The sequence below is a fragment of the Sciurus carolinensis genome, chromosome 6, assembly GCF_902686445.1.
Source record: "Sciurus carolinensis chromosome 6, mSciCar1.2, whole genome shotgun sequence".
Taxonomy (NCBI): Eukaryota; Metazoa; Chordata; class Mammalia; order Rodentia; family Sciuridae; genus Sciurus; species Sciurus carolinensis.
The window spans coordinates 66,263,108-66,287,316 of record NC_062218.1 but is presented as its reverse complement, the minus strand read 5'-3'; the positions used below and the strand labels follow the sequence as shown (position 1 = coordinate 66,287,316).

Genomic DNA, 24,209 nt, shown 5'->3' with positions numbered 1-24,209 from the left:
ATTTCTTTTAACTTGGTAACTGTATATTTATCTGAGGCACAGTCCAAATTGCATAAAGTAAATTTCGCAGCTTGGAAATTGCCAGACCACACGGACTATGTAAACTGGAACTGTAAACCTGTGAGAGAGGGCCTAGGGTTAAGAATCCTTGAAACTTCTCCCTGTGATGAAACCAAGCCAAAACACAAACCTCTGTCAGATCTCTCTTGAGATTATAGTGATTTTAGTACCTCACATTACTATAGTCTCTTTAACTTAAACAGACCCAAGTGCCTGTATTCTGCCTCCTATAAGGTAATTAAAACTCAATCCTGACTGCCAAGGTCTGCAAAGGCCAAGAGAGCAGCAGTGACAGTAAATTCATCATTTCCAACGCCTTTTCCAGACTGCTCCCTGAGTTCCTCCATTAATTTTTATATACGACCTCAGTTATGTTCTAAAAGGATACTCACTTATACTTTATCCAACATATTTATTTACTTCTCATTAGAGAGGTTTTAATGTTACTGAATTGACAGAAAATGAAGTTCTCCCATAGGGGAAATATTCTGAAAATCCCTAACAAAGGCATAAAGATGGAAAAATATTAAAAAAGAGAGAGCCAAGAAAAACAATTTATCTCCTTCTCCATCTCCCCTGTATTTCTCTTCCTTAGCCCCAATAAAATTTGCCATTTCATGTTGGCATCTGAGCTGTTCTAGATCTGAGAGTCCCAATACTGTAGGAGAAAGCAGAGGCCAGCTTGAAGTTCCTGATTATCTGTGTCCCAAGAAATGCTAGCTAATCCATCTGTGTTGACAGGGCAGACATTCGGGTTAGAGTCCTTAGGTTCACTTATTTCTCTCTTGGTAGCAGCTGTCCCTCTTTCCACACTCATCCAGTCTCAAAGCAAAGAATGAAGGCATGGGGTCAGCACCAATCATAGTTCTCAGTTAGGGGCCACCTGTCATTCTCCCTTCCCATTTATGAGCAAGAATGCATCACACTGGGCTGAGTAAAACAGAGTCAGCACGGTGAACACTGTGTTAACAAACTCATGGAACACAGGGAAAAAAAAGAAGAAGAAGAAGAAGAAATCCGGTCTCTCAGGGTCGTTAATTTCCAGTAGTTTCAGAGAGTTAAAAGTAGCATTTAGTTTTGTTAATATGAATTAAATGTTAAATTGAAGGATATAAGTAACATTCTATTACCTCCTCATTTCGGTCAGGGTATTGAATTAGAAATACAACCATTAATACGCCAAACATGTGGGATTACCAAAATAGGAGCCATTTAATTATTCAAAAGAATTAACTACCACTAAAATGTACTTAGAGCTTTAAAATCACCCAAAAATGCAGTCAAGGAGCTAATTCCTAACACAAACAATCTTCTAGCCCCTTGATTTTATTTTATGTGATTTTTGGTGCCAAAAATTAACTTAGCATGCTTAATTCTCTTAAGCACTTTTCTAAAAATATAATTTGAATTGTAAAAGCATTCTTCATTTCCTCTAATTGTGGTATTGAGCTATACAGTGTGTAACAGGTGTTTTCTTTTAGCTATAAAAGCTTTCACTACTTGTACCTCCATCTCCTCCCTGTAGATTATACATTTCCAAAATGGATTAAAAATTCCCTGAGAATAGAACACCACCTTGTTACTGAGACTGAATAATACAAATTCAAAATAATATCTTGTACTATTAACAGAAAAGTGCAAAGTAAGGGCACTGTGGATATTATGGCCCCAGCAATGTCACAGGGAAGAAAGAATATATATGCCTATTTACTTGTTCTCTTTTTAAAATAAAAAGCCTCTGGAAGGACACAGAACAAAATAATAACCATAGTGGAGAAGAAATAAGAGGCAAACATTTCATTACATAATTTTCCACATCTTTCGTTTTTTAGTTTATGTGAAGTTTTAAAAATCTAATAAAGCTGTTTTTTTTAATTCTAAAAAAATGTACTATAGAGTTAAAACAACAACAAAGGGGAAAAAAAGCCATTTGTCAACAGACTGCTAGATGTTCACTAATATTTCTTCTTCCTCCTTGACAAACAAGTTGATAACACTCGTCAGCCTCTTTTGCAGCCAAGTGTGACCATCAAAATGGTTTGTAGTCAGTGAGATAGGAGCAGAAGAGATGTATGTCACTGCGGGACTGGATTATACAAAAACAAAAACATACCCTCCCACTCCTCCTCCTTCCACTGGCTGGATGGTAGTGCCCAGGATGACCTTGGAAGCCATGTTTATGACTGCAGAGTTCCTTAGGTTCCTAAACACCTGTATGATGACAGTTCTACCCCACTCTTAATCTGGAAAGGCCTTGGATAGTCTACATTTATGCAAAGAAAAAAAAATTAACTTCCACTCTACTGGGGGTCTTTCTGTTAGAAGTTAGCCTCCCTAACCACTGATACCTACAGTGTTAACAAATACATTGTATACTTAGTCAATCAGAACATGAAGTTGATCTCCCTAAATTCTCAGAATATAGTTAAGTTCAGAGCATTAAATAAAAAAGAAAGGCTGTGATCCATGCCCAACCTTACAAAGACAGGGTGCAATTATTAATGGTCACATCATTCTGAGAAGGGACATATACAAAGACTCTACCTACTCTCACGAGTAGTACTCACAAATTCTCCTTACATTCCTGACTATAGTAATAGGCAAAAGAAAACAGACAAGTACCAGATTCAGGAGAATGAACCTGGACAGATCCAAGAGAACTACCTGAGTACCCAGCCTCCTCCCTGCTGTCACAGGAAGCCTGTAGCTGGATCATCTTGTGACTGTATCCCCATCTTTCTAGAACAAAGTGTAGTAGAGATCAGATGCTCTCATGTCCAACATGGGCTTTCTACACAGACTTGAGGACCTACTTATGGTGGTGGTGAAGGTGCAGTAGCAGTGCCACTTAAAAAATGCATGTATATATGCCAGGTGGCACATGCCTGTAATCCCAGAGGCTTGGGAGACTAAAGTAGGAGAATCCTGAGTTCAAAGTCAGCCTCAGCAACTTAGCAAGGCCCTAAAACAACTCAGTGAGACCCTGTCTCCAAATAAAATATCAAAAAGGACTGGGGATGTGGCTCAGTGGTTAACTGCCCCTGGATTTAATCCTCAGTACCCCCCAAAACATGCATATATATGTATTTTCCATATAATTATTTCTTAAAAGTAAAAACATCATATAGTCATGTACTACATTATAATGATTCAGTCATTGATGGGCTGCATATATGATGTTGGTTCCATAAGATTACAGTGTAGCTGAGAAATTGCTGTCACCTATCAACATCATAGCTGTCCTAATGTCAGAGTGCAGCACATTACTCATGTGTTTGTGGTGAAGCTGGTATACTGCACTGTGAGGGATAAAAAGGTAGAGCAAATATGACTATGAACAGTATATAATACTTGATAATGAAAACAGTTATGTTACTGGTGAATGTATGTATTATACTCTAATCATTATTTTAGAGTGTATTCCTTCTACTTATTAAAAAAAAAGTTTACTGTAAATTAGTACATGGCCTCTTCACACATCTTGTGCACACCTCTTCTCTTGATGGCACCATTTTTCATGTGCTTGACTCCATCTCATGTTGTTTTGTTCACTATGGCTCTAGAAGTAACAGGCTGTACCATAAGGGACAACATGGCCCAGGTGTGCAGTCAGGCTGTACCATCCATGTCCATGAAGGTATGCTCTATGACGCCTGCACAATGACAAACCTGCCTAACCACACACTTCTCAGAACACACCCCGTCATTAAGTGACACATGAGGGTGCAAGTGAAACACTTCCCCGCCTGCATCCCTTTCCCTTCCTACACCTTCCATGAAAAAGCCACTGCCCTGATGTCAGTAAACAAACTTTCTACTTCCTGTTCTTATATTTTTATCACTTCTGTCTTAAACCCTAATCAAAATAGAATATTGCAGTGCATCACAAAATTTAAACAGGTGGTGGTATTAATGTACTGTATAATTTTTAAGATTTATTCATGCTGATATGTATAGACTTAGGTCTTTCTGTTTAACTGTTATATAATATTACAATATATGCCCAGATACTTTACTTTCTATTCCCCTATTAATAAATATGATGCTTCTGATTTTTTGGTACTATGAAGACCACACATATTTTCTTGACCATAAAACTGATACTAGGAACCATACTAATCCTTTATATATACTGTCTCATCTGCTTTTCACAACTGGATGAAGTAGGTATCATAATTTCCATTTTACAGGTAAAGAAACTAAAGTACACAAAAGTAATGAGGAAATCAAAACTTAAGCTGAAGTTTCTTTAGCTCTAAAATTAGGCTTTCAAATAGGCCCCTAAGTGTCTGGCTGGATGATCCTGAACAAGTAACCTGAGTCTCAGTTTCCTTATCTATAAAACAGAAAAAATAGCTTTCTCTGAAGATAGTTGAAAAAATTGATTAAAGAATGCAGCACGGTGAGAGATCAGTTTTCCACCCTTCCCTTGATCCTTCTGAGCTTCTGCAAGATAGAGAAGTGCTCACAAAGTGACACACCTGGCCTCTTTCACCTCAGCTTTTCCCCCATTCTACCTTGGCTACTTTTCATCCTTGAAATATTAAGTTATGAACCTCTGTTCCATTTTCCCCATTTTCCTTTACTTTTAAAAAATATATAAATATCTTTCTCACTCCTAAAATCAATCTAAAATTTTACATGAACATCTTTACCTAAAAAGCTATAGTTCAGGATGTGTCTCAAAGACACATCCTGGAAAGGATGGAAGGATGATTTCTCAGACAACTGTACCACAGGCACAAAATTGTAGAATGTTTATAATTTACAAAATTCGATAATTCTTTACATCTGATTCTAGGAACCATACTAATCCTTTATATATACTGTCTTTATATATACTTCAGAAGTTGAATAAATGTGCAAAACATTTAAATGACAATTAAAACACCTGTTCTCACTCAAGACATGGTTACATTTAACTTACTTGTGCTAAAAAGAGAAAAGATTTGAAATGCTGAACATATTTGTTATGGGTTGAATTGTGTACCTCCAAAAAAGATAAGTTGAAATCCCAACCCAGAAATTTATTTGAAAAGACTGCTATAGCAGATGTAATTAGTTAAGATGAGGTCACACTGGAATAAGGTGGCCCCTAATCTGACTGTCCTTATTAACAAATGCCATGTGAAGAGTCACGCACACTGGGAGAATGCTGTGTGACCATGAAGGTACAGATCAAGAAGATGTATCAACAAACGAAGGAAAAGATTGCCAGTGAGTCACCAAAAGCTAGGAAATAGGCATGGAACAAATTCTCTCACAGGGCTAAGAAAGAACCAACCCTACTGACACACTGATCGTGAATTTCTGGCCTCCAGAATCAGGAGACCAAAAATAAAAAAAGAGAAAAGAAAAATCATTATTATTTAACCCAACACATTCATAGTACTTTGTTACAGGAACACTAGCAAACTAATACATCATCTAAATCATCCATTATGGAATTCAAATTCTCCAAGTATGGCCTTTAAAGAGCCAAAGAAAATCACAGTGCCCCCAAATGTTTCTAAATAAATTTCAACTCAAATGTGTTTAGAGTTGTGAGTTGGACTTTTAATACAACACTTAAAAACAGCTATATCTAAAGGTAGAACAGAGCACCTTCCTATCACCCAGTCTGGCTTCCTTACTCAGTTATGTGACTTTGTCTGAGTAATTTCTATCATAGTGCCACTAAAAATGTGGCAAGAATGCAAGATGCTGCCACACCATTTCTTCCAGTGCTAAGTACGATGTTTTCATACTTGGCTAAACAATTATTTTAATAAACAGGAAGAAATCGTTTCTCTCAACCACTTCTATGCTACTAAAACAAGGAATCATATAAAGGAAAACTGCCTCTTCTACGAATTCTTTAAAATCAGTTTTCTTAGAGAAATAAGTTTTCTCTTACAGAAAAAAATACAGTCTTATTTTCAGAACTTACTTGGAATACTAAGATTTTTAAATAGACTCATTTGTTCATGATTGCTGATTATCTACTATACTCAAAGCACTTTGAGACTCAGTTCCCAATTTAGTTTGCATGCACATTGAGGGCAGAGGGTAAGAAGGAAAACAAAAATCTAAAGGAGTTCACTTTCTGCAGAGGGAGAAAGGAAAAAAGGATTTCACAAAGAAGCTGAGGGTCTTGAGATAGTCACTAAGCTCCTCAGTTTCAGGTCTGGGAAATCCAACATTCAAAGGACACACAGAGGGTGAACAGAGAGCACATGAGATATTGAGGAAGCAGTCAGCAAATTAGGAAAGAAAAAAAAAATGGGTACAAGTTTTTACTTTAAAAAAAGAGAATCAAATGTACAAAGTTCCTGAAATAAGTTATATTTCAGCATGTTGTGAGAACTGTAATTAAACATAACCATATATATATTCTACTAAAGCCAGACTCAGGAAGTTAGGGATCATGTTTTCTATCATATGTGAAAGCTAAGGAGAAAAGGATAAAAAGGATCTCATGAAAATAGATGGGAGATCAATAGAATAGAGGAAAAGGGTCAGGGGGAGGGAGGAAGAGAGAGAAAGGGGAGGTACTGAGGAATAAAATTGATCAAATTACATTATGTGTAACTATGAACATGTCACAACCAGGTTCCTATATCACATATAATTATTATGCACCCATAATAATTATTCTAAAAACAAATGAGGAATACAGAATACAAATGGAGAAGGGCAAGACACGAGGCATAGAAATGTTTAATTTCCTCAATAAACAGTAAGTTTTTATTTGAATTGCCTTTCACAAAACAGTGATTTTTTAGAAAAAGGTAAAATAATATAACATTTCTTCTTGCCAGGAATTCAGTACTTTCATTATTAATCAAAATAATTCATTCACTATAAGGGGAGGAACTGATTTCTCCGATTCTGATTTATGATTAACAGTCTGTTTTGTGTGTAAGCATGCATGCGTGTGGCATGTGAACATACACATGTGTGTATACATGCACACACATCACACACACACATACACACACATACATACACATACACACACACACACACACACACACACACACACACACAGTTACATTTCCAAGAAATCACTATCTCAGGGCTGGGGATATAGCTCAGTATGTGCTAAGCATGCACAAGACCCTGGATTTTATGCCCAGCACAGAAAAAAAGAGAGGGGGTGGGGAGGGAGAAGAGAAAAGCAAAGGAAAAGATAAAAAGGAAAGAAAAAAATAACTATCTCACTGAGGGAAATTCTGTTTCCAATCTGTTATGCACAGTCAACTTGACCATTTCCTGAGATATCGATGTCCTAACAGATATGTGGTCTGCAGTGCTGGAGACAATGGTGACAAGTCATCAGCACATGAGTGTCAGGAGAAGTCATAGCCACAAACAAGATCCTGCATAGTGAGAAGTGAGAGGAGGCCCCAGGAGAGAACTCTGGAAAATGTCAACACGGGAGGTGCAGGTAGCAAAGGAGACACCATTTTTTTAATTAATATTTTTAATATAGCATTATGCTACTGAATCTTGAATCTTTTTTTCCAGTAATAGAGATCAAACCCAAGGCGCTGTGCATAAGGGGAAGTGCTCCATCACTGAGTCACACTGCCAGACCTTTGATCATTCTAAGATAATCCAATCTGTCTTAGAATTTTTTTTTTTTACCTAAAAGATTATGTAAAAGACCCATCCTATACATCACAGATGAGTCTGGGGTACAGACTTCTTGCACATCAATATTTATAGGCAGAATTTGTATTCTGGAGCTTTTGACAAAACCAATGAAGGACATATGGCAAATATATAGAAAAGAATAGCAAGGCCATATCAACTCAAAGAAGCAGAGAAATGCAATTAAAAAGTGAATTCAATATAATTGATCTAATTTTAAAAGGCCTCAGGACAGACTAATAGCTTACCAATGTGACATGTATTTATAAGAAGTCAATAAACCACACTGGAGCCTCTTCTTGCCTCAAATTAGCAGAATGGATAAAAACTACCAGCCATAACATATAAGAAAAAAATAAACTATTTGTAAAAGCTAATGCAATATCAATAACACAAAATCTAGTCTCAATAATTTAAGTGAACTTAGTAGGTCTAACAGTCAATAAGGCAAAAAACATTTATATTTTCTAAAAGTCACTAGTAAAATTCTGTACCAGAGTCCACTGGATAGGAAAAAAAGGTGGTGGGGTGGAAAATTTTCTGAAACTTGAACACTTGGTCCCAGATTTATGAACTTACATTGTTGCCCTGAGAGCTGGAATAGGCTAAAAATAAACAATCTTAAAGGACTTAAGAGAATTCACAGATGACTGACAAACAATGGGATCTTGCAGAACTTTGGGAGATCTGCCTTATCTTGCTCAATTCCCTTGTCACCCATTATTTGTTCCATGATCTCAATCCAGAAGAAAACCAGACCTTAAACTAGCATTTGGTTGTTGTCAGTGTCAAAAGCAGAATGCTAGCCCGGAGGAAGCACTGATGTGGATCGGCTCTGCACTCAGGTTAGTGTTTAAAAAAGAGAGAGAGAGAACAGTAATAAATATATAGCTGAGCCACTGACTAAACAGTCTTTTCTAGGCATTTGTTTGAAATAGGTTGCAAATGCCATGAGGATTTAACTGAAATTCTTTTGATGTGGATTTTTGTTTTGTTTTTTGCAATTCTGGGTACTGAATCCAGGGTCCTATACAAGTTAGTCAGGTGTGTACAAACAAGCTACAACCTCAAGACCTTAAAGTGGATTTTAATGAGGGGAATAAAAGTTTTAAAATCATGATCTAAAAGTTAAAAGAAAAAAAATTTGGGGGGGGCCAATCTTAAGCATTAGGCTAGTGTAAAGTTCATACTTGAAAGCATCAGTGTTTAACGTGTGACATATTTTCTCTCAGTCTTTCTGGAAAGTAGGATTCCAAGGGACACAGGATTCAGCCCCCAAAGAGCAGACAAACATGGTCTACTAGAATTTATCTCAAATTCGTCTCTTCATTTCATCAGAATATTAAACTAAAGAAGAAACTTCCATTTTTAGGATTTCTTCTTTACCTCATGAATTCCTGATGTCTTAAGGTCTTCATGGTTAAGAAAAGAAACCAGAGTGACCCCCTAAACTGAAGTGATTTGGTAATCTTCATCATCAACGTGTCTTAGAGCTTACTACCAACAACATCTGCTCTCCCTTATGGAAGACGGTGACCATTTACTAATCTCCAAGTAATATGGAGCATCTACTCTATTTTACATCTATTCCTGATGCCTGATAAAAAGCTCAAAAATGGTGGTCAGGATTATTGTCTCATTTTATCCTTTACAGCAACCAGTGAGGGGGAATTTCACCATTCGAAGGGTGAGATTGCTGAGGCCTAATGGGATTGACTCAGCCAACAGGGGTGATACACAGCCATGCTGCTCACCAGCACACCAAGATCTAGCACAGCCACGTGGGGCAATGGGCTAGTGTCACTCAGGCTCTGGAGTCAATGCTGAAATTAGATCTGGGCTTTCTCTCTACCAGCTATGAAACACTGAGCAAGTTAATAAGTGCTCTGGATCCTCATTTTAAGGACCTACCTGAGAGAGTGATTTTGAACATTAAATATATAATAAAGAGCTCAAGAAGAGTATCTATTCAATAAGCATAAACTGGGCTCCTGTCAAGTGTCAGCACTGTTGTAGGTCAGAGTTTACACATTTATCTGTTTATGAGTCATCTGGGAAACTTTTATAAATTCCAACTGCCCAGCCACAATGGAGACCAATTAAATCACAATCTTTGGGGTTGGACACAGGCATGTGAAGCTTCCCAAATGACTCCAAAGTGCAGACATGCAGGAAAACCACTGTTTCAGGCACTCAAGTACCTTCCCTGAAGGAACCCTGGTCTACTAACTCTACTTTCTGCTTTGGATTTCAGCAGTAAAGCTGTCACTGCTTCCGCTCAGGTCCTCAGCACCCCTCCATAAACGTGCTAATATAACCACTGCATTGTCACTTAGCTCCCTCCTGTGACAAGCCAAGCGCTAACTATGTCACCACTATGCTCAGAATCACCGAATTAACTGGCTCTGACTATCAACTTCTCAATAGCACCTTCAAAGCCCTCCATAAAAGGGCTAGTCCCTCTAGCCCTTCTAACCCTGCTCCCTTTGCCACTGATGACCCAAGCTAACTCACTGTCCCGTGATAACATACCCCATCTGCCAATCTGCAAGCAAGTTCATTCTCAGGGATGCAGGAAAAAAAATCTTCATACTATTAGACAATCTATTGCCAATTATAAAATTAAATTTCCCCAATTTAAAATTGTGTTCTCATAAGCCATGGTAACCCTGGATTTAAGGAGGCTAACACATTTAATTTCACAATTATATAATATCAGATTAAACACACACAAAAAATTTGTTTTACCTTAATTTAAGAAGTGGCTGGGTCACCCACTTCTTTAATTTCCGTCTCCCAAATGAAGTTTTTGTATGGTCTAAAACCCAAAGTAAGCTTCCTTTGGTCTTCATATCAGTCTAAGATCAGAAAACAAGTTTTTTTTTTTTTAACTAGACAATTATATTTGTGCCAAATCTTTAGTTCTTCACATACCTTAATTATTCCATTTACTCCAAATTTAAATTCTATACATGCCTGGCATAATGTGTGGCCATAAGAAATACTCATTTAATATTTGATGAATGAAAACATACACACACACAAATATACACACAAGATAAGTACTGATATTTATCATAGCAAAGGAAAAAATCTGGGTAGTTCCTGCTTAACTACAAATAAGTTAATCAGAAGCCTTGTGGAAAGGGAGGCCAAAGTTAAGCTGCAAGGCAAGCACCTTCTGTTTCTACAAGGACTCAAGAAAGGAATGGGCAGAGGGGAGTGAGGGGAGGGAAGGGGGACAGGTGAGTGGGAAAGATGGTGGAATGAGATTGACATTAACCTAGGTACTTGTATGATCACACAAAAGGTATGACTCTACATTATGTACAACAGGAGAAATGAACAGTCGTGATCCATTCATGTAAAATGAATCAAAATGCATTCTGCTGTCATGTATAACTAAATAGAACAAATAAAAATAAATTTAAAAAAGAAAGAAAGGATCCTAAAGGGTATGGGGATTGTAGGTTACTCCTGCCTTAGGAACTGGATTTCTGAACTGACTGGATTTGAATAGGGAAGATGTGGCAGGAACAAGGAAAGCTTGGAATGATGGGGCTATGCCTGCAGGTCCTGGACAGGGAGCACTTCTTCACCCAAGGAATGTCCTTCCATTCCTCTACTTGTTTCCTATCACGTGCATGTATGCAGAGCTAATGAGAGCTGCAAAGATGGATGTGCAGACTCTAGATAACTGAGTAACAATGATAAAAATATTAATGAGTAAAAACAAGTATGGCTGGAATACACCAGGACAGACTGCAAAGAGGAAGAAACTAGTTAATACTACAAGGATCCAAATATTAGGAGATAAAGATCAGTATGTACTTAATTTTCAACAGTAATAAGTATTTCTGGAGAGCTTTTAAACCCATTTGATTCAGATGGTTCAGATTTTCTAATACTTAATCAAATGATTTGAAATTGATACTTTGTTTGGAATTGGTTATTTAAAACTGTTATAACATTAATTTTACAATATAATGTCTCACCTTTCCCAGTGATAATTTAACAAATGAAAGTAATAATTTTAAAGTCTTCATTATGTTCCTAATTCACCAATAAAGGCCAAATAAACAATGATAAAGTTTGTGATATGAGATACGATGCATTCTACAGTTAAGCTGAATATCACAATGACATGTTTTATATGCTGAATACTAAGGTAAGAGTACAAACAGTTCAATAAAGAGTTAAAGGCATGGAGAAAAAAATCTATCAACCAGACTGCACAAAAACCCACGTCATATTAATTTTCAAAGATGATACCTTCCCAAAGAAATATCTGATAAAGAATGAGGATGCAGAAATTATCAGAATGGATATGCCCTTCAATTATTAAAAAGGATGGCCCTAATGCTCCTCCCCACCAAAAATAAAAAAAAACCCAAAGAGTTATTTTATATATTTGATTCTCCAAAAACTACTACAGCTATCAAATAATGCTTACATGATAAGCAGAGCAGGTAGTTGAAGACACTACTGCTCATTTTTACCTACAATCCTAAAAATAGACTGCTACCTTACTCTAAATGTTTTATTCAAGTCATTTTGAGTCAACCAGCCCTTGTGTGTATCCGACCTGATTCTGTAGGATTTCCAGATTCCTTAATGTTGTTCCATTAATTGTCATAAATTCCATTTCCCTTGATAGCTGTTTAAAATTCCTGTAAGAGAATGAAATAAAATGAGCCAACATATACAATGCATAAAGAAATTTTAAAAACTAATTCAGGAACCAGAAACAATCCAGTAACACTATGATAAAAATTAGCATTTTGATAGAAAATCAAACCAAAAGGAGCGAGCTGAAAATTCACTGGGACAGTGTCTTCCATTGATGCTAGTGCTATTAAACAGGCTGCTGCAGAAGGACAGCTGACCTAACACCAAAAGCAAGAACACAAAAAGAAAGTAATGGTAGCAATATTTTGTTTTTTTTTTACATTTCCAGGAATAGAACTAAATATAGTCTACACTGGAAGAGCATGTGGTGGTATCTTTAGGAAAAGTCTTGCAATTAGCTAGAAAAATATATCAAGATACTTAAAATTGTTTCCTTGTAGCATGAGATCATCTTGATAAACACTTTAAAAGTTTGTACTCAATATTCTGATAGGTGCAACAAATGTTATTTACTCTGTGATTAACAACACACATTAAGGTCACCAATGTTTAGTAAGTATAAATTAGAAAGAAGAGCAAAAGTTATTTCCGTTTAAGCTTAAAGAATTCACATGCTTTTATGTCCCTGTAACTGTTTAAAACTAAATTTAAAATTCAACAAATTTTAAACAGACTTGAGAATGGAAATGCAATGTAATAAATGTATGTACAATTCTAATTTATGCTAAGAAGTCTTAATCAATGTATTACAGAAATTCAATTTCCTTTATCAGTCAATCAGATGTTTCTGCCAATAGCACTTAACAGACTTGATGGCTTATTTTCAAGGAGAAGAAAAAAAATGGCAGGTCATATTAACTAAATAAGGAAAACATCAGTGTTATGTTGTTAAATCTAACAGCAGTTCTCATGGCTGAAAATGAGATTTAAGTAAAAAATCCAGTTTCTATAGCCAGTACGGAAACAAGCCCTCATCCAGGAATCTATATAACAAAAAATCAGAGCCCAAAGAAACAGTATTTACAGAGAGATCCCTTTTCTCCTAGATGACTCCCCCAACCAAGTCCCAAAGCCCTGGAAAAGAGAAACAACTTACTTCATGTTAGGAACGTTGCCTAGTCACTGAACCCTGTTCTTTGGCAATGTAATTTGTCTGCAACAGGTTTGATCTATTTTCCAAAGGATGATAACCTATTAATGATTTTCAGAGGGCAGCAACTCCAAAACTGATAGATGGCAGGTATGTGTGACTTTTCTCTCTCTAACAGGTGTTAATTAATTTTTTTTTCATTTTTATTTTTACAGACTGCATTTTGATTCATGGTACACAAATGGGGTACAGCTTTTTCATTTCTATGGTTGTACAAAATGTAGATTCACACTGTTCATGTAATCATATCTATACATAGGGTAATACTGTCTGTCTCCGTCTACTATCTTTCCTTCCCACACCCCCTCCTGCCCCATTTTCCTCTACACCATCCAAAGTTCCTCCATACTTTTCTTGCCCCCCCCCACCCGTCCCAGGAGTTAATTTAATTTGTTTTGAATTTCAGCAATTTATATTGTGTTTCTACCCTCCTTAATAAACTAAGTTCTTTGGAGGCAAAGGTTATTTATGTCTTATTCAGTTTGTACAATCACAGGACCTAGCAGATTATAGATACCCAGCAAATGCCTATCAATTTCCTATGGGAAAGTCAGTTTGGGTTTGTTTTTTTTCCTTCCCTTTGAGTAGTAAAGCCTCAAAAATGTCTGAAATAATATAGAACATTATTTACAGGCAAAAACAATTAGGCAGTGTTTTGCTGTGAAGCTGATAGATGTTCACACAAATCTCTAGCTAAAGATCCAAATTGGAAAGGCTGACAGCCTGGACTCCAAATTGGTATCTAACCAGGTCCTCCTGTGTGCAGATATGAGCCCTTTATCCTGCCAGGTTCAACTAACAATGGCCTGGAGGAAGAAGTTAACATGTGAGTGCCCTAATCCAACACAGACCCTAAGGAGGATGCTTACTTGGTGTCTTAAGTCATTTTGGGCTACTATTAACAAAACACCTAGACTGAGTAATTTATAAACAACAGAAATTTATTGCTCACAGTTCTGGAGGCTGGAAGTGCATGACCAGGGAGTTGGCAGAGTTGGTCTGGTGAGGGGCCTATTTCTCACAGATGCCACCTTCTATGGTGAGAGGGACAAACAGACTTGCTCAAGCCTCTTTTATAAGGGTACTACATGACCTAATCATCTCCTAAAGGCCTTACTTCTCAATACTGGTGATTAGCCTTCAACCTAATGTGAACTGGGGGCAGGGGTGAACATTCAGACCTTAGCAGTTGGCATGAAAGAAAAACTAATCCAGGAACCTTAATCCAGCATCTCAGTTAGCTCCCAATTATCTCAGAAGTGTAAGAAATCATTCTTCACTGGTGAAATAAACGGCATACAAGAGTACAAATCATCCAGAAACACCACTCAATTGCCCACAACTTGACATGAAGAGAATATGATGACCTGTAAGCCCAACAATCCATCCCAAGGGACGATGTTTGAGGTTTATGGTTCTGAAAGCATCCTCTATTCTATCAACAATCTGAGAGTTTTGTCAACTGACCTAACTAAAAGCGAACTCCTGCTCCTACTATGTGTCATGGTATGTCTGTAGTGAACTGCTGAAGCAGGGTACTGCCAGAAAACCAAAAAGAGAATTGGAATTTTCTGAGTCAGAGAATAGTTTATATACCTGTTTTAGTTTGGTGTGGACCAACATACTGCCTGGTACAGAGGGGATGGGGAAGGAGGCTTAGAGCCCTCATCTACATATAATGACTGAAGGCTCTCAATAGATACAATATCAAAAAGAAACCAGTAACTGCAACCAAACTGGTTTATGCTAGCTCACAATCCCATATCTTCACCAAGACAGGTTCTTTTAATTAACAATATTAATGTGTTTGTATGTGCAGGGTTTTGTCTGGCTAGTTGGCCATGGGTTGTTTTGTTATTATTATTCTTTTTTGTCCTAACTGAACAAGTATTCACATTCAAACTAGATGCGGTAAGAAGTTTCCTTAAACTGACATCTGTGCTGATGTTAAGAGATCAACCACTAGGGGATCTGAAATTAACTTAAGACTGATTCCTGTGGAATAGTAATTATCAAGCAGCTATAAGGACTAACCATGCTTTTAGAGCTCCAATATATTTAATTGGTAAGTATTCTGGACTTGGACTCTTCCCTCCAAATACAACAGAAATTTCCTTCTGTCAGTGTTGATTTCTGTGATATTGTGAACCAAGGGCTCTATGTGTCAGCATTGTCAGGTATTCAACAGTGTATGATCACTAACCTGAAGTATTCAAGCAATTCTAAAATATTTATAATTATGGAAGAAGCCAAATTTTGTGTGCCTTGGAATGAACCTTATAAACAATGCCTGACTGGAATTCATACTGTGTGAATCTGGATAGAAAAAACCTTATAAGAAACATGGGAAAATATTTCATTAATATTTCAGGCACCAAAAATAAAGAGGATGCTTTTCTTTCTCAAGTTGTATATGGGAGGAAAATGTCCTTGCCCAAAGCTTGCCAGGGAAATTAAAGATTCTCTATAATTCTTACCCTACTTTTTGATTAAAAAAAAAGCTAATCTTTCTAATTTTGATAAAGGTAGTAAAGGAGCAGACCTTATCTGAAAGATAATAATTTAAATATTATTTTAAAATAGAAACAAAGACCAAGAAATTCACCACATCATGTATGAAATCTACAGCAGAAGATAGTTCTCTATATGGTTTTCAGAGTTCATAAATTTATCATTTGACTAACTTGGACAGCTGATGAGTTATACACTGCATTACATCACAAAACTTCAGTCTTACAGTATTTTTACTTCTAATTCAATGAATGGCACCACTCCTAAATGCTGACAAAGGTCCATTGGAGAGGAAAATAGGTAAGGTATATGTTCAGTCCTCAAGAACCCTGCCAGGTTCAATAATTTGCTATGAAGATACACAGAACTGGATACCGAGTTGTACTAAAGCTATGATGTATTACAGTGAAAGAATACAAAGCAAATGCAGAAAAGGGATAAAGTACCTGAGGTAAAGTCAGGAGGCAAGCAGGGAGGCAAGTGTCCAAGAGTCCTGTACTGGTAGGGTCACACAGGATGCACTTCTTCCCCCAGCATGCATAAGATGTTGTCCACCAGAGAAACTCAATAAGTACTCAGCACTACGGGTTTTTATTGGGGACTGGTCACCCAGGCACCCTCTCCCTACCATGTACAAAAATTTCAGCTCCCAGAAAGAAAACAGGTATTCAGTATAAACACACAGTTTAAGCACAATGCATCGTTCTCATCAGGTAATAGTGGAAACCCTCCCCAAAGTCATGGTCCCTGCCCCCAGTCAAGGATCAAGCCCCCAGGCAGGATCGTCTAAGAACAGCTGTCCCATCAAGCCTACTGTGGTAACTTGCTCCTATATTCCTCTTTCCAAATTTTATTTCTCTAAAAGTATGTGTATTCTGTTCATTCGCTATAGTGTTCCTTCAAGTTTACTTATTCTTAAGTTGATTTCTCTTTAAATTATTTACCTTTCTTATATCCTTATCACCTCATTTCAAAGCTTTCCTACTTCTCACTTACGTTCTTTCGTTATCTATATCGAGGGTCACTTTCTTAGTGCTTTTAGTGGATTTAAAACAGTTGGCTATAGTTTTTCTTTCATTTATGGGCCTGACTTTCTGGTACACCTTCATTATCTAAAATGAGGTTATGCTGCTCCCATTTTTTTCTTAGAATAATTTTGTTGTCTATTTTTTCCATTGCTATTTTTAAGTGAAGATTAATTTTCATGAAGGTTTAGAACACAGGCCTAGTTAAGACAGCTGTTCTCACTTCACATCTCTTCTGTTTATGTGTGTGTTCCAACATGGCAGCTAACTTCCGCTTTTATTCATATAGGGTTAATTGCATGAATAATGCCCTCCAACCACATATAATGAGAAAGCTGGAAAAAACATAAGGGGAAATACTTCTCAGGTATAGGACAAAACTTGGTGCTGAACCCTGATCCTCAAGAGAAGGAAAACAAATGAGATGAATGCTACAACTGCCTCACTGGCAAGCCCAATGAAACTAGCTTGGGGGACAGAATGCCAGATGACAGAGCTGCAAAAGAGTTCCAGGCATCTGCCAACCGGTCTCTCAAGTCTCTGGCCGAATACTGATCCTCAAATATGTGTGTGGACCTCTGTGAGATCAGGCAAAAACTCAGTGCCTCATGTATCTTTTTTCTAATGTTTTTATTAGTGCATTATAGTTATACATAATAGTGGGTTCATTTTTATATAACCATACATGCAGGAATATAATTTACTCCATTTCAGTCCCTATTATTTCTTCTTCCCTCTCCTCTTTCTTTCCCCTGTTCCCCTTCCTTTCCTCTACTGGTCTTCCTTCTATTTATTTATTTTTAATTGGTACTTTATAAATATACATAAAGATGAAATTCATGTGGTATATTCATATATGTTTATAGCATAATTTGGTCAGTTTCATTCTGCATAATAGTGATACAGGCACATTAATGTTTATAGCAGCACAATAGCCAAGTCATAGAACCATCACAGGTGCCTCATGTATTGAGATATTTCCACTCTGGTTAGAGTGAACAATTCCATGCCCTGTATGAACTCTGGTCATTGTTCACTCTAATATTTTCTGATGATTTTTTCAAAGTTCACCCCAAGCTGCAGCTTATCAGTACTTTATTCCTTTTTATTGCTGAACAATATTCTATTATGTGCACATAACACATTTTATGTATCCATTCCTCAGCTGATGGACACTCAAGTAGTTTCTACTTCTTGGCTATTATGAATGATGCTGTTATAAACATTTGTGTACAAACTTTGTATGAAAATATATTTTTGTCTTGAGTATATATCTCATGGAATTTCTGGATCATACAGTAAACATTATTGGGGTACTGCAGACTGTTTTGCAAAGTGATTGCACCATTCTACATTTCCACCAGCAACAACGTATGAGGATTCTAATTTGTCTACATCCTCACCAAGTCTTTTTTTTTTTTTTAAGTCATTCTAGTAGGTAAGAAGTGATCTCGATGTGGTTTTGACTTGAATTTACCTGATGGCTAATGACGTTCGGTATTTTCTCATGTGTTTATTTTCATTTGTATGAATTCTTTGAAGAAATGCCTATGCAGATCTTAAATTCATTTTTTAACTTGGCTACCTGCCATTTTACTATTGATGTGTATGAGTTCTTTACACATCCTACACACAAGCCCCTTACAGGACATATGGCTTGCAACGATCTTCTTCTATTCACTGTGTTTTCTTTTCACTTTCATGATCTTGTGCTTGGAAGAACAAAAGGTTTTAATTCTGATCAAGTCCAATATATCTCTTTCTTCTTTTGTCACCTGTATATTTAACACCATAGCTAAGAAAATTACTGACTATCCAATGCCCATGAAAACTTACAGGTTATCTAAGACATCTAGAGTCCATTTTGAGTTTCAAACTTAAATATGACAAGAGGAAAGAGCCAATTTCATTGTCTTACATGGATTTCAGTTGTTCTGGCACCATTTGTTGGTGGGGAATGGCATTCTTTTCCCACTGAATTATCTTAACACTCTTGCCAGTAATCAGTTGACCACAAGTGCACAGTCTTATTTCTGGACTCTCAAATCTATTTCATTGATTTTATGTCAGTCCTTTGTAGTAAGTTTTGAAAAGAGTTTGGGTCCTCCAACTCTGTTCTTTCAAAACTGTCATGACTATTCTGAGTACTTAAATTTTCATACAAATTTTGAGATTGGCTTGTCAATTTCTGCAGAGAAACTAGCTGGGATTTGACACAGACTGCAGTGAATTGAGAAGATATAATATTTCCCAAATTGATCTAACAATATTAAGTCTTCTGACCCATGAACTTGGTATGCCTTTCCATTTATTTAAGTCTACTTTAACTTCTTTCAACAATGTCATAGTTTTCAGAGTACAGGTTTTGTACCTCTTTTGTTAAATTCATTCTTATTCTTTTTGAGGCTATTGTAAATCAATCTTATCTAATTTTCATTTTTGTATTCCTCCTTACAAGTATGTAGAAATACAATTTAGTTTTACTATTTATTTCATATTCTGCAGTGAACTCATGTTATATATCTCTAATGGTTGTATAGAATCTTTAGGATTTTCTATATACAAGTTCATGCCATCTACAATAACTGATAGTTTTACTTATCCTTTCCCAATCTGGATGCCTTTTACTTCATTTCCTTTCCAGGTAGCCTTAGATAGAATACCCAGTATAATGTTGATCAGAAGTGGTGAGAAAAGACATTCTCATCATGTTCCTAATCTTAGGGGGAAAGCATTCAGAATTTCATCAGTTAAGTATGATGGTAACTGTGAGGTTTTTATAGACATGCTTTATAGGTCAAGGAAGTTCCTTTTGATTTTAGTTTCTTAAATATTTTTATCACAAAATTTTTTTTTTGGCATTTTGCCAAAAGCTTCTCCTATCTATTGAAATGATCACATAGGTTTTTGTCTTTTATTCTACTGACAAAGTGTATTACATGAATTGGGTTTTGGATTCATAAATCAAACCTATATTCCTACGAAACATCCTATGCATAGTCATGGTGCATAATCCTTTTTTATATATTGCTGAATTCCATTTGCATGCATTTTGATGAAGATTTTTGTGTATATATTCATAGGAAATGTTGGTCTGTAGTTACCTGTTTGTCTTTGGTTTTGGAACAGTGACATTTAAGGCAAATTTTTTTTTTTTAATTTTATTTTTTTGTGGTGCTGGGGATCGAACTCAGGGCCTTATACATGCAAGGCAAGCACTCTACCAATTGAGCTACATCCTCAGCCCCAAAATAATTGCTTTTATCGTAGCATGTCTTATGATTTTAGATTAATAGCATCTCTGGACTCTATCCATTAAATGTCATTAAAATAGCTTATATATAAAATCTACTTTCACTAATGAAAGTATTCAACATACATTATTTTGTGATAATAATGTTTTCTAATAAAAAAGTTTTACAGTTCATCTTGGATGCATTTTCTTATTCTTTCCTAAAAATTTCCAGAGCCTCCTTGAAGTTCTGACTAAATCAGTCTTAATAAAAGTCATCCAAAATGATTTTTTTAAAAATCATTTCCAACAATAAATAAGCCAATTCCTTTGAATTTCATAAGTTTAGAAAACAGATTAGTTCTGTCACAATAACCACACTAGCTTTTCATTCCTGTGAAAAAGACCTAAGATAATACACTGATAAGGAAGAAAGGTTTATTTTGGTTTACAGTTTAAGAGGTTTCAGTCCATGGTCACTTGGCTGCATTGCCTTTGGGCTTGTGCACAGTGAGTACATCATTGCAGGGAACACATGGCAGAGGAAACTGCTCACTTCATAAGGTCCAGGAAGCAAAGAGACAGAGAGGGAGAAGCCAAGGTCCCAATATCCCCTCCGAGGGCATACCCTGATGAACTTCCTCCCACTAGGCCCCATCTCTTAAAGGTCCTGCCATCTCTCAACAACACCATGGGCTAGGGATCAAGCCTTTAACACACGACATTCAACATCCAAACTGTAACAATAACTAAATATTCCTCATATTTTATTTATTCTATTATACCATTTTGCTCTGGAACAAACCTAAATTCTCAAAACAATTTTTAAACCTCAAAATTTGTCTTTTTAAACAAACCCTCACTTTACCTATTCTCAGGAACAATTCCTGACATGGTATATTTTCTCAAACTACCTTAAATTCCATTGTACAGGCACAAAGATCTTTAAATAAATGCATATTAAGATTTTCATGATATATGCTGCAATTTTTATGAAAGCATTTGCCAAAAAAAGCAACTCAAGTTAAATTTATTTTCCCCCTGGTAACACTGCTCTTGAAGGGAAAGTTGAAAAGTTCGGCAGCAAATATGTGTTTATAAAGTAATGCAACTGAATTTCACACACAAGGAGAATATTTACTTTTCCAAGGTAATCACCATAGGAAGCTCTTTTCCTTTTTCAAAATATAAGAACTACAGAATTACATTTTTGGAATTATCTTCAGAGTAAAATTACATGCCACCTATAAAATACCACCATTTACATTTAAACAAAACAGTACCAGTTTGATTACCACCTTTATTCATTTTAATCTTGAATTCCAATTCCAATGACATTTTGCAATTTCCAATCAAGTCTACTCTCCAGAATAAGAATTTGTTCCTTTTTTCATTAATTCTACATTTACTATTACCCATGAGGTTCTGGAAATATACACAAAGTGGGGACCTATCACTCTGGAGTTCTTTGTATCTTTTTTAACTTTGGCTTATGTAATTATCCAACAGGCAGATTAGATACATAAACACCAGCAGAGCCAGTTTCCCAAGCATCCTACAACAGATACCACCACCAAATGTATGAGGAGAGAACTTCAGCTTCACTCAACTAATCAAGAGATTTGCCTTTGGGTCATTTAAAAATAAGCTATATAAATTTCAGTACACATAGACATGTTACATTTTATTAATATTTAGTAGTATTTTTACTTTTAAATATAAGATGATACAATCTTTCAGGTCCAAATTCAACTACTTCTAAACACATCAGAGCTTAACTTAAAAATAACAAAGTTAGTTTCTTTATTCCAAAGGTAATACTTCCTTGCTTGGTGATGATAGGGATAGAAACACAAATCTTAACAGACAAGCTATTAGTTACTAATTTGACTTGACTGACTTAGAGGCTTTCTACCATGAACAAGTCCGATGGTAGGTGGCTTATCACCCTTTCTTTGAGGACCCAACACAATCAGTCATACAGATGAATTTCTTTAATAAGTCTATCATTAAAGCATTCTATACACCATTGAATCCAATGGTGTATAATGTAAGGCAGATACTTTTTTATAAATAAAATATTTCAGCCCCACTAAAATGTGTATAGGTTAATATACCAAATTCACTGGAACTCCACTATGTCATTTCTCCTTCCTTCTTTACTGGAGGAAACCACTCTGAATTTTTTGTTCATCATTCCCATGCATGTTTTTATACCTTCCCTAAATATGTCTTGTGTTCTGTTTCAGATGTTTCTAACTTCATATAATATATGAACTGTGTCCTTCAGCAACATGATTTTGGCTCAATATAGTGCTAATGAAAATTTTAATACTGATCATATAGTTCACTCATTTTCATTGCTGTATAAAATTATATTTTATAAATATAACACAATAAACAAATTTCCTGCTGGTGGCCATTCAGATTGTTTTTAAACAGGACAAAACTATTTCCAGAGACGTGATAATCTGTTATTAAACATCACACAGAAAAACACACACCAAAGACATCATGAAATGATTCCAAGGTACCTTTTTTCCACTCTCCTCAGTAACCTCTGATTAAGCTAGTCCAGAATGCCAATTGTCAGCTTTGAAATTTTAGAAACTTACAAAGTAAACTGCTCTTGCAAAAAGCTGCCTATGTTAATAGTTGACCCCTTTATCTTCAACTTTATGGTCTATAAAATAAGAACTGAAACCAAGAATAAGAAAAGTGGTGATTTTTATTAGTGCTTTTAAATATATTCTTAATATAGTTAGTATAAAGCACAGTTTTATAGATAAAAATATTTCAAATAGCTATCATGAATACAATGACAGAATTCTATAAACATTTTTGCATGTGTGTGGTGGGGGGAAGGATACTAGAGTTTGAACCCAAGTCCTTGGGCATGCTAGGCAAGCACCCTAACTCTGAGTTACATCCCCAGCTCTTTTTTTTTTTTTTTTGAGAAAGAGTAAAGAGACTCACTAAATTGCCCAGGCTGATCTTGAACTTGTGATCCTCTTGCCTCAACCTCCCACATAGTTAGGATTACAGGTGTGCCCCACCAAACCCAGCCTATCAATATTTTTATTAATATTTTTTATTATTCTTCAACAATAATACCAAACAGTTCATCCTTGTACCCTATTAGGATATTCTGTCAGTAGCAGGTAAAATTCTCAAGTATATTTACCAAATTCTATTTATGAAATTCTTTAATATGATTCCCCCTCTTTTTTTATTTTTCACTTTTGAGAAAGTACTTACTCAGGTGTAGAGAGCATTTTTTCCAAGTTAAATTCTTTGAGGTATCTTATTATGGCAGCCAAAGAGCAAATCACAGGCTTATCCAAGTTAATGATGCCAGAAAAACCTTGAGAATCTAAACAACACAATACATAACCTCATTATTACTACTATTAAAAATAAATTTTAAGTTATATAAATTTATTTTATGGTTACTGAAATCATCATTTGGACAGTATCACTTAAACTTACTCTCTAGAAAAATGTGATTACAAATACCTATGGCATGGAAACAAGGGCATAATCTGATGGTGAAATGAATCTTTTTGTTGGAGAACAAAGCATTTTTACAAAATGTAAAATTCTCAGCTCCCTTGATCAGAAATATTCCAACTGCATGTCAAGGATGTGTATACAGTATACAAGGAGGTGAGCTGAAAAGTAGTAATAGTAAAAAACAAAAAACAACTAAGAGACAAGAGACAACCTAAATGAACATCCATAGGGGTAACAGTTAAATATATTTTGGTAAATTCAAATTATTAGCCACCTACTAAAAGGAATGACTTACAGCTCTTTGAATGGATAGGGAAGTTATCCATAACATATTGCTAAGGGTGGAGTTACCTGATCATCCTGATCTCTCACTACAAATATCACATCAGCTTCCTATCTGGTCTCCTTGCTTCATCTTGTACCCTGTAGGAAGTCTTAATATGGCAGTTGGAGG

General features: G+C 36.0%; 1 protein-coding gene across 2 annotated transcripts in view; it reads right to left on the bottom strand.

Annotated features, from left to right (window-relative positions):
* Msh3 (mutS homolog 3) overlaps positions 1-24,209 on the bottom strand; it is a 215,115-nt gene that overhangs the window by 111,036 nt on the left and 79,870 nt on the right. For both annotated transcript variants that reach the window (XM_047555516.1, XM_047555515.1), the window contains exons 10-12: positions 23,501-23,615; positions 12,281-12,365; positions 10,444-10,553 (exon numbers count right to left, since the gene is read on the bottom strand). In XM_047555516.1, the coding sequence (XP_047411472.1) occupies positions 10,444-10,553; positions 12,281-12,365; positions 23,501-23,615 (310 nt within the window). The remainder of the gene's footprint in view (positions 1-10,443; positions 10,554-12,280; positions 12,366-23,500; positions 23,616-24,209) is intronic.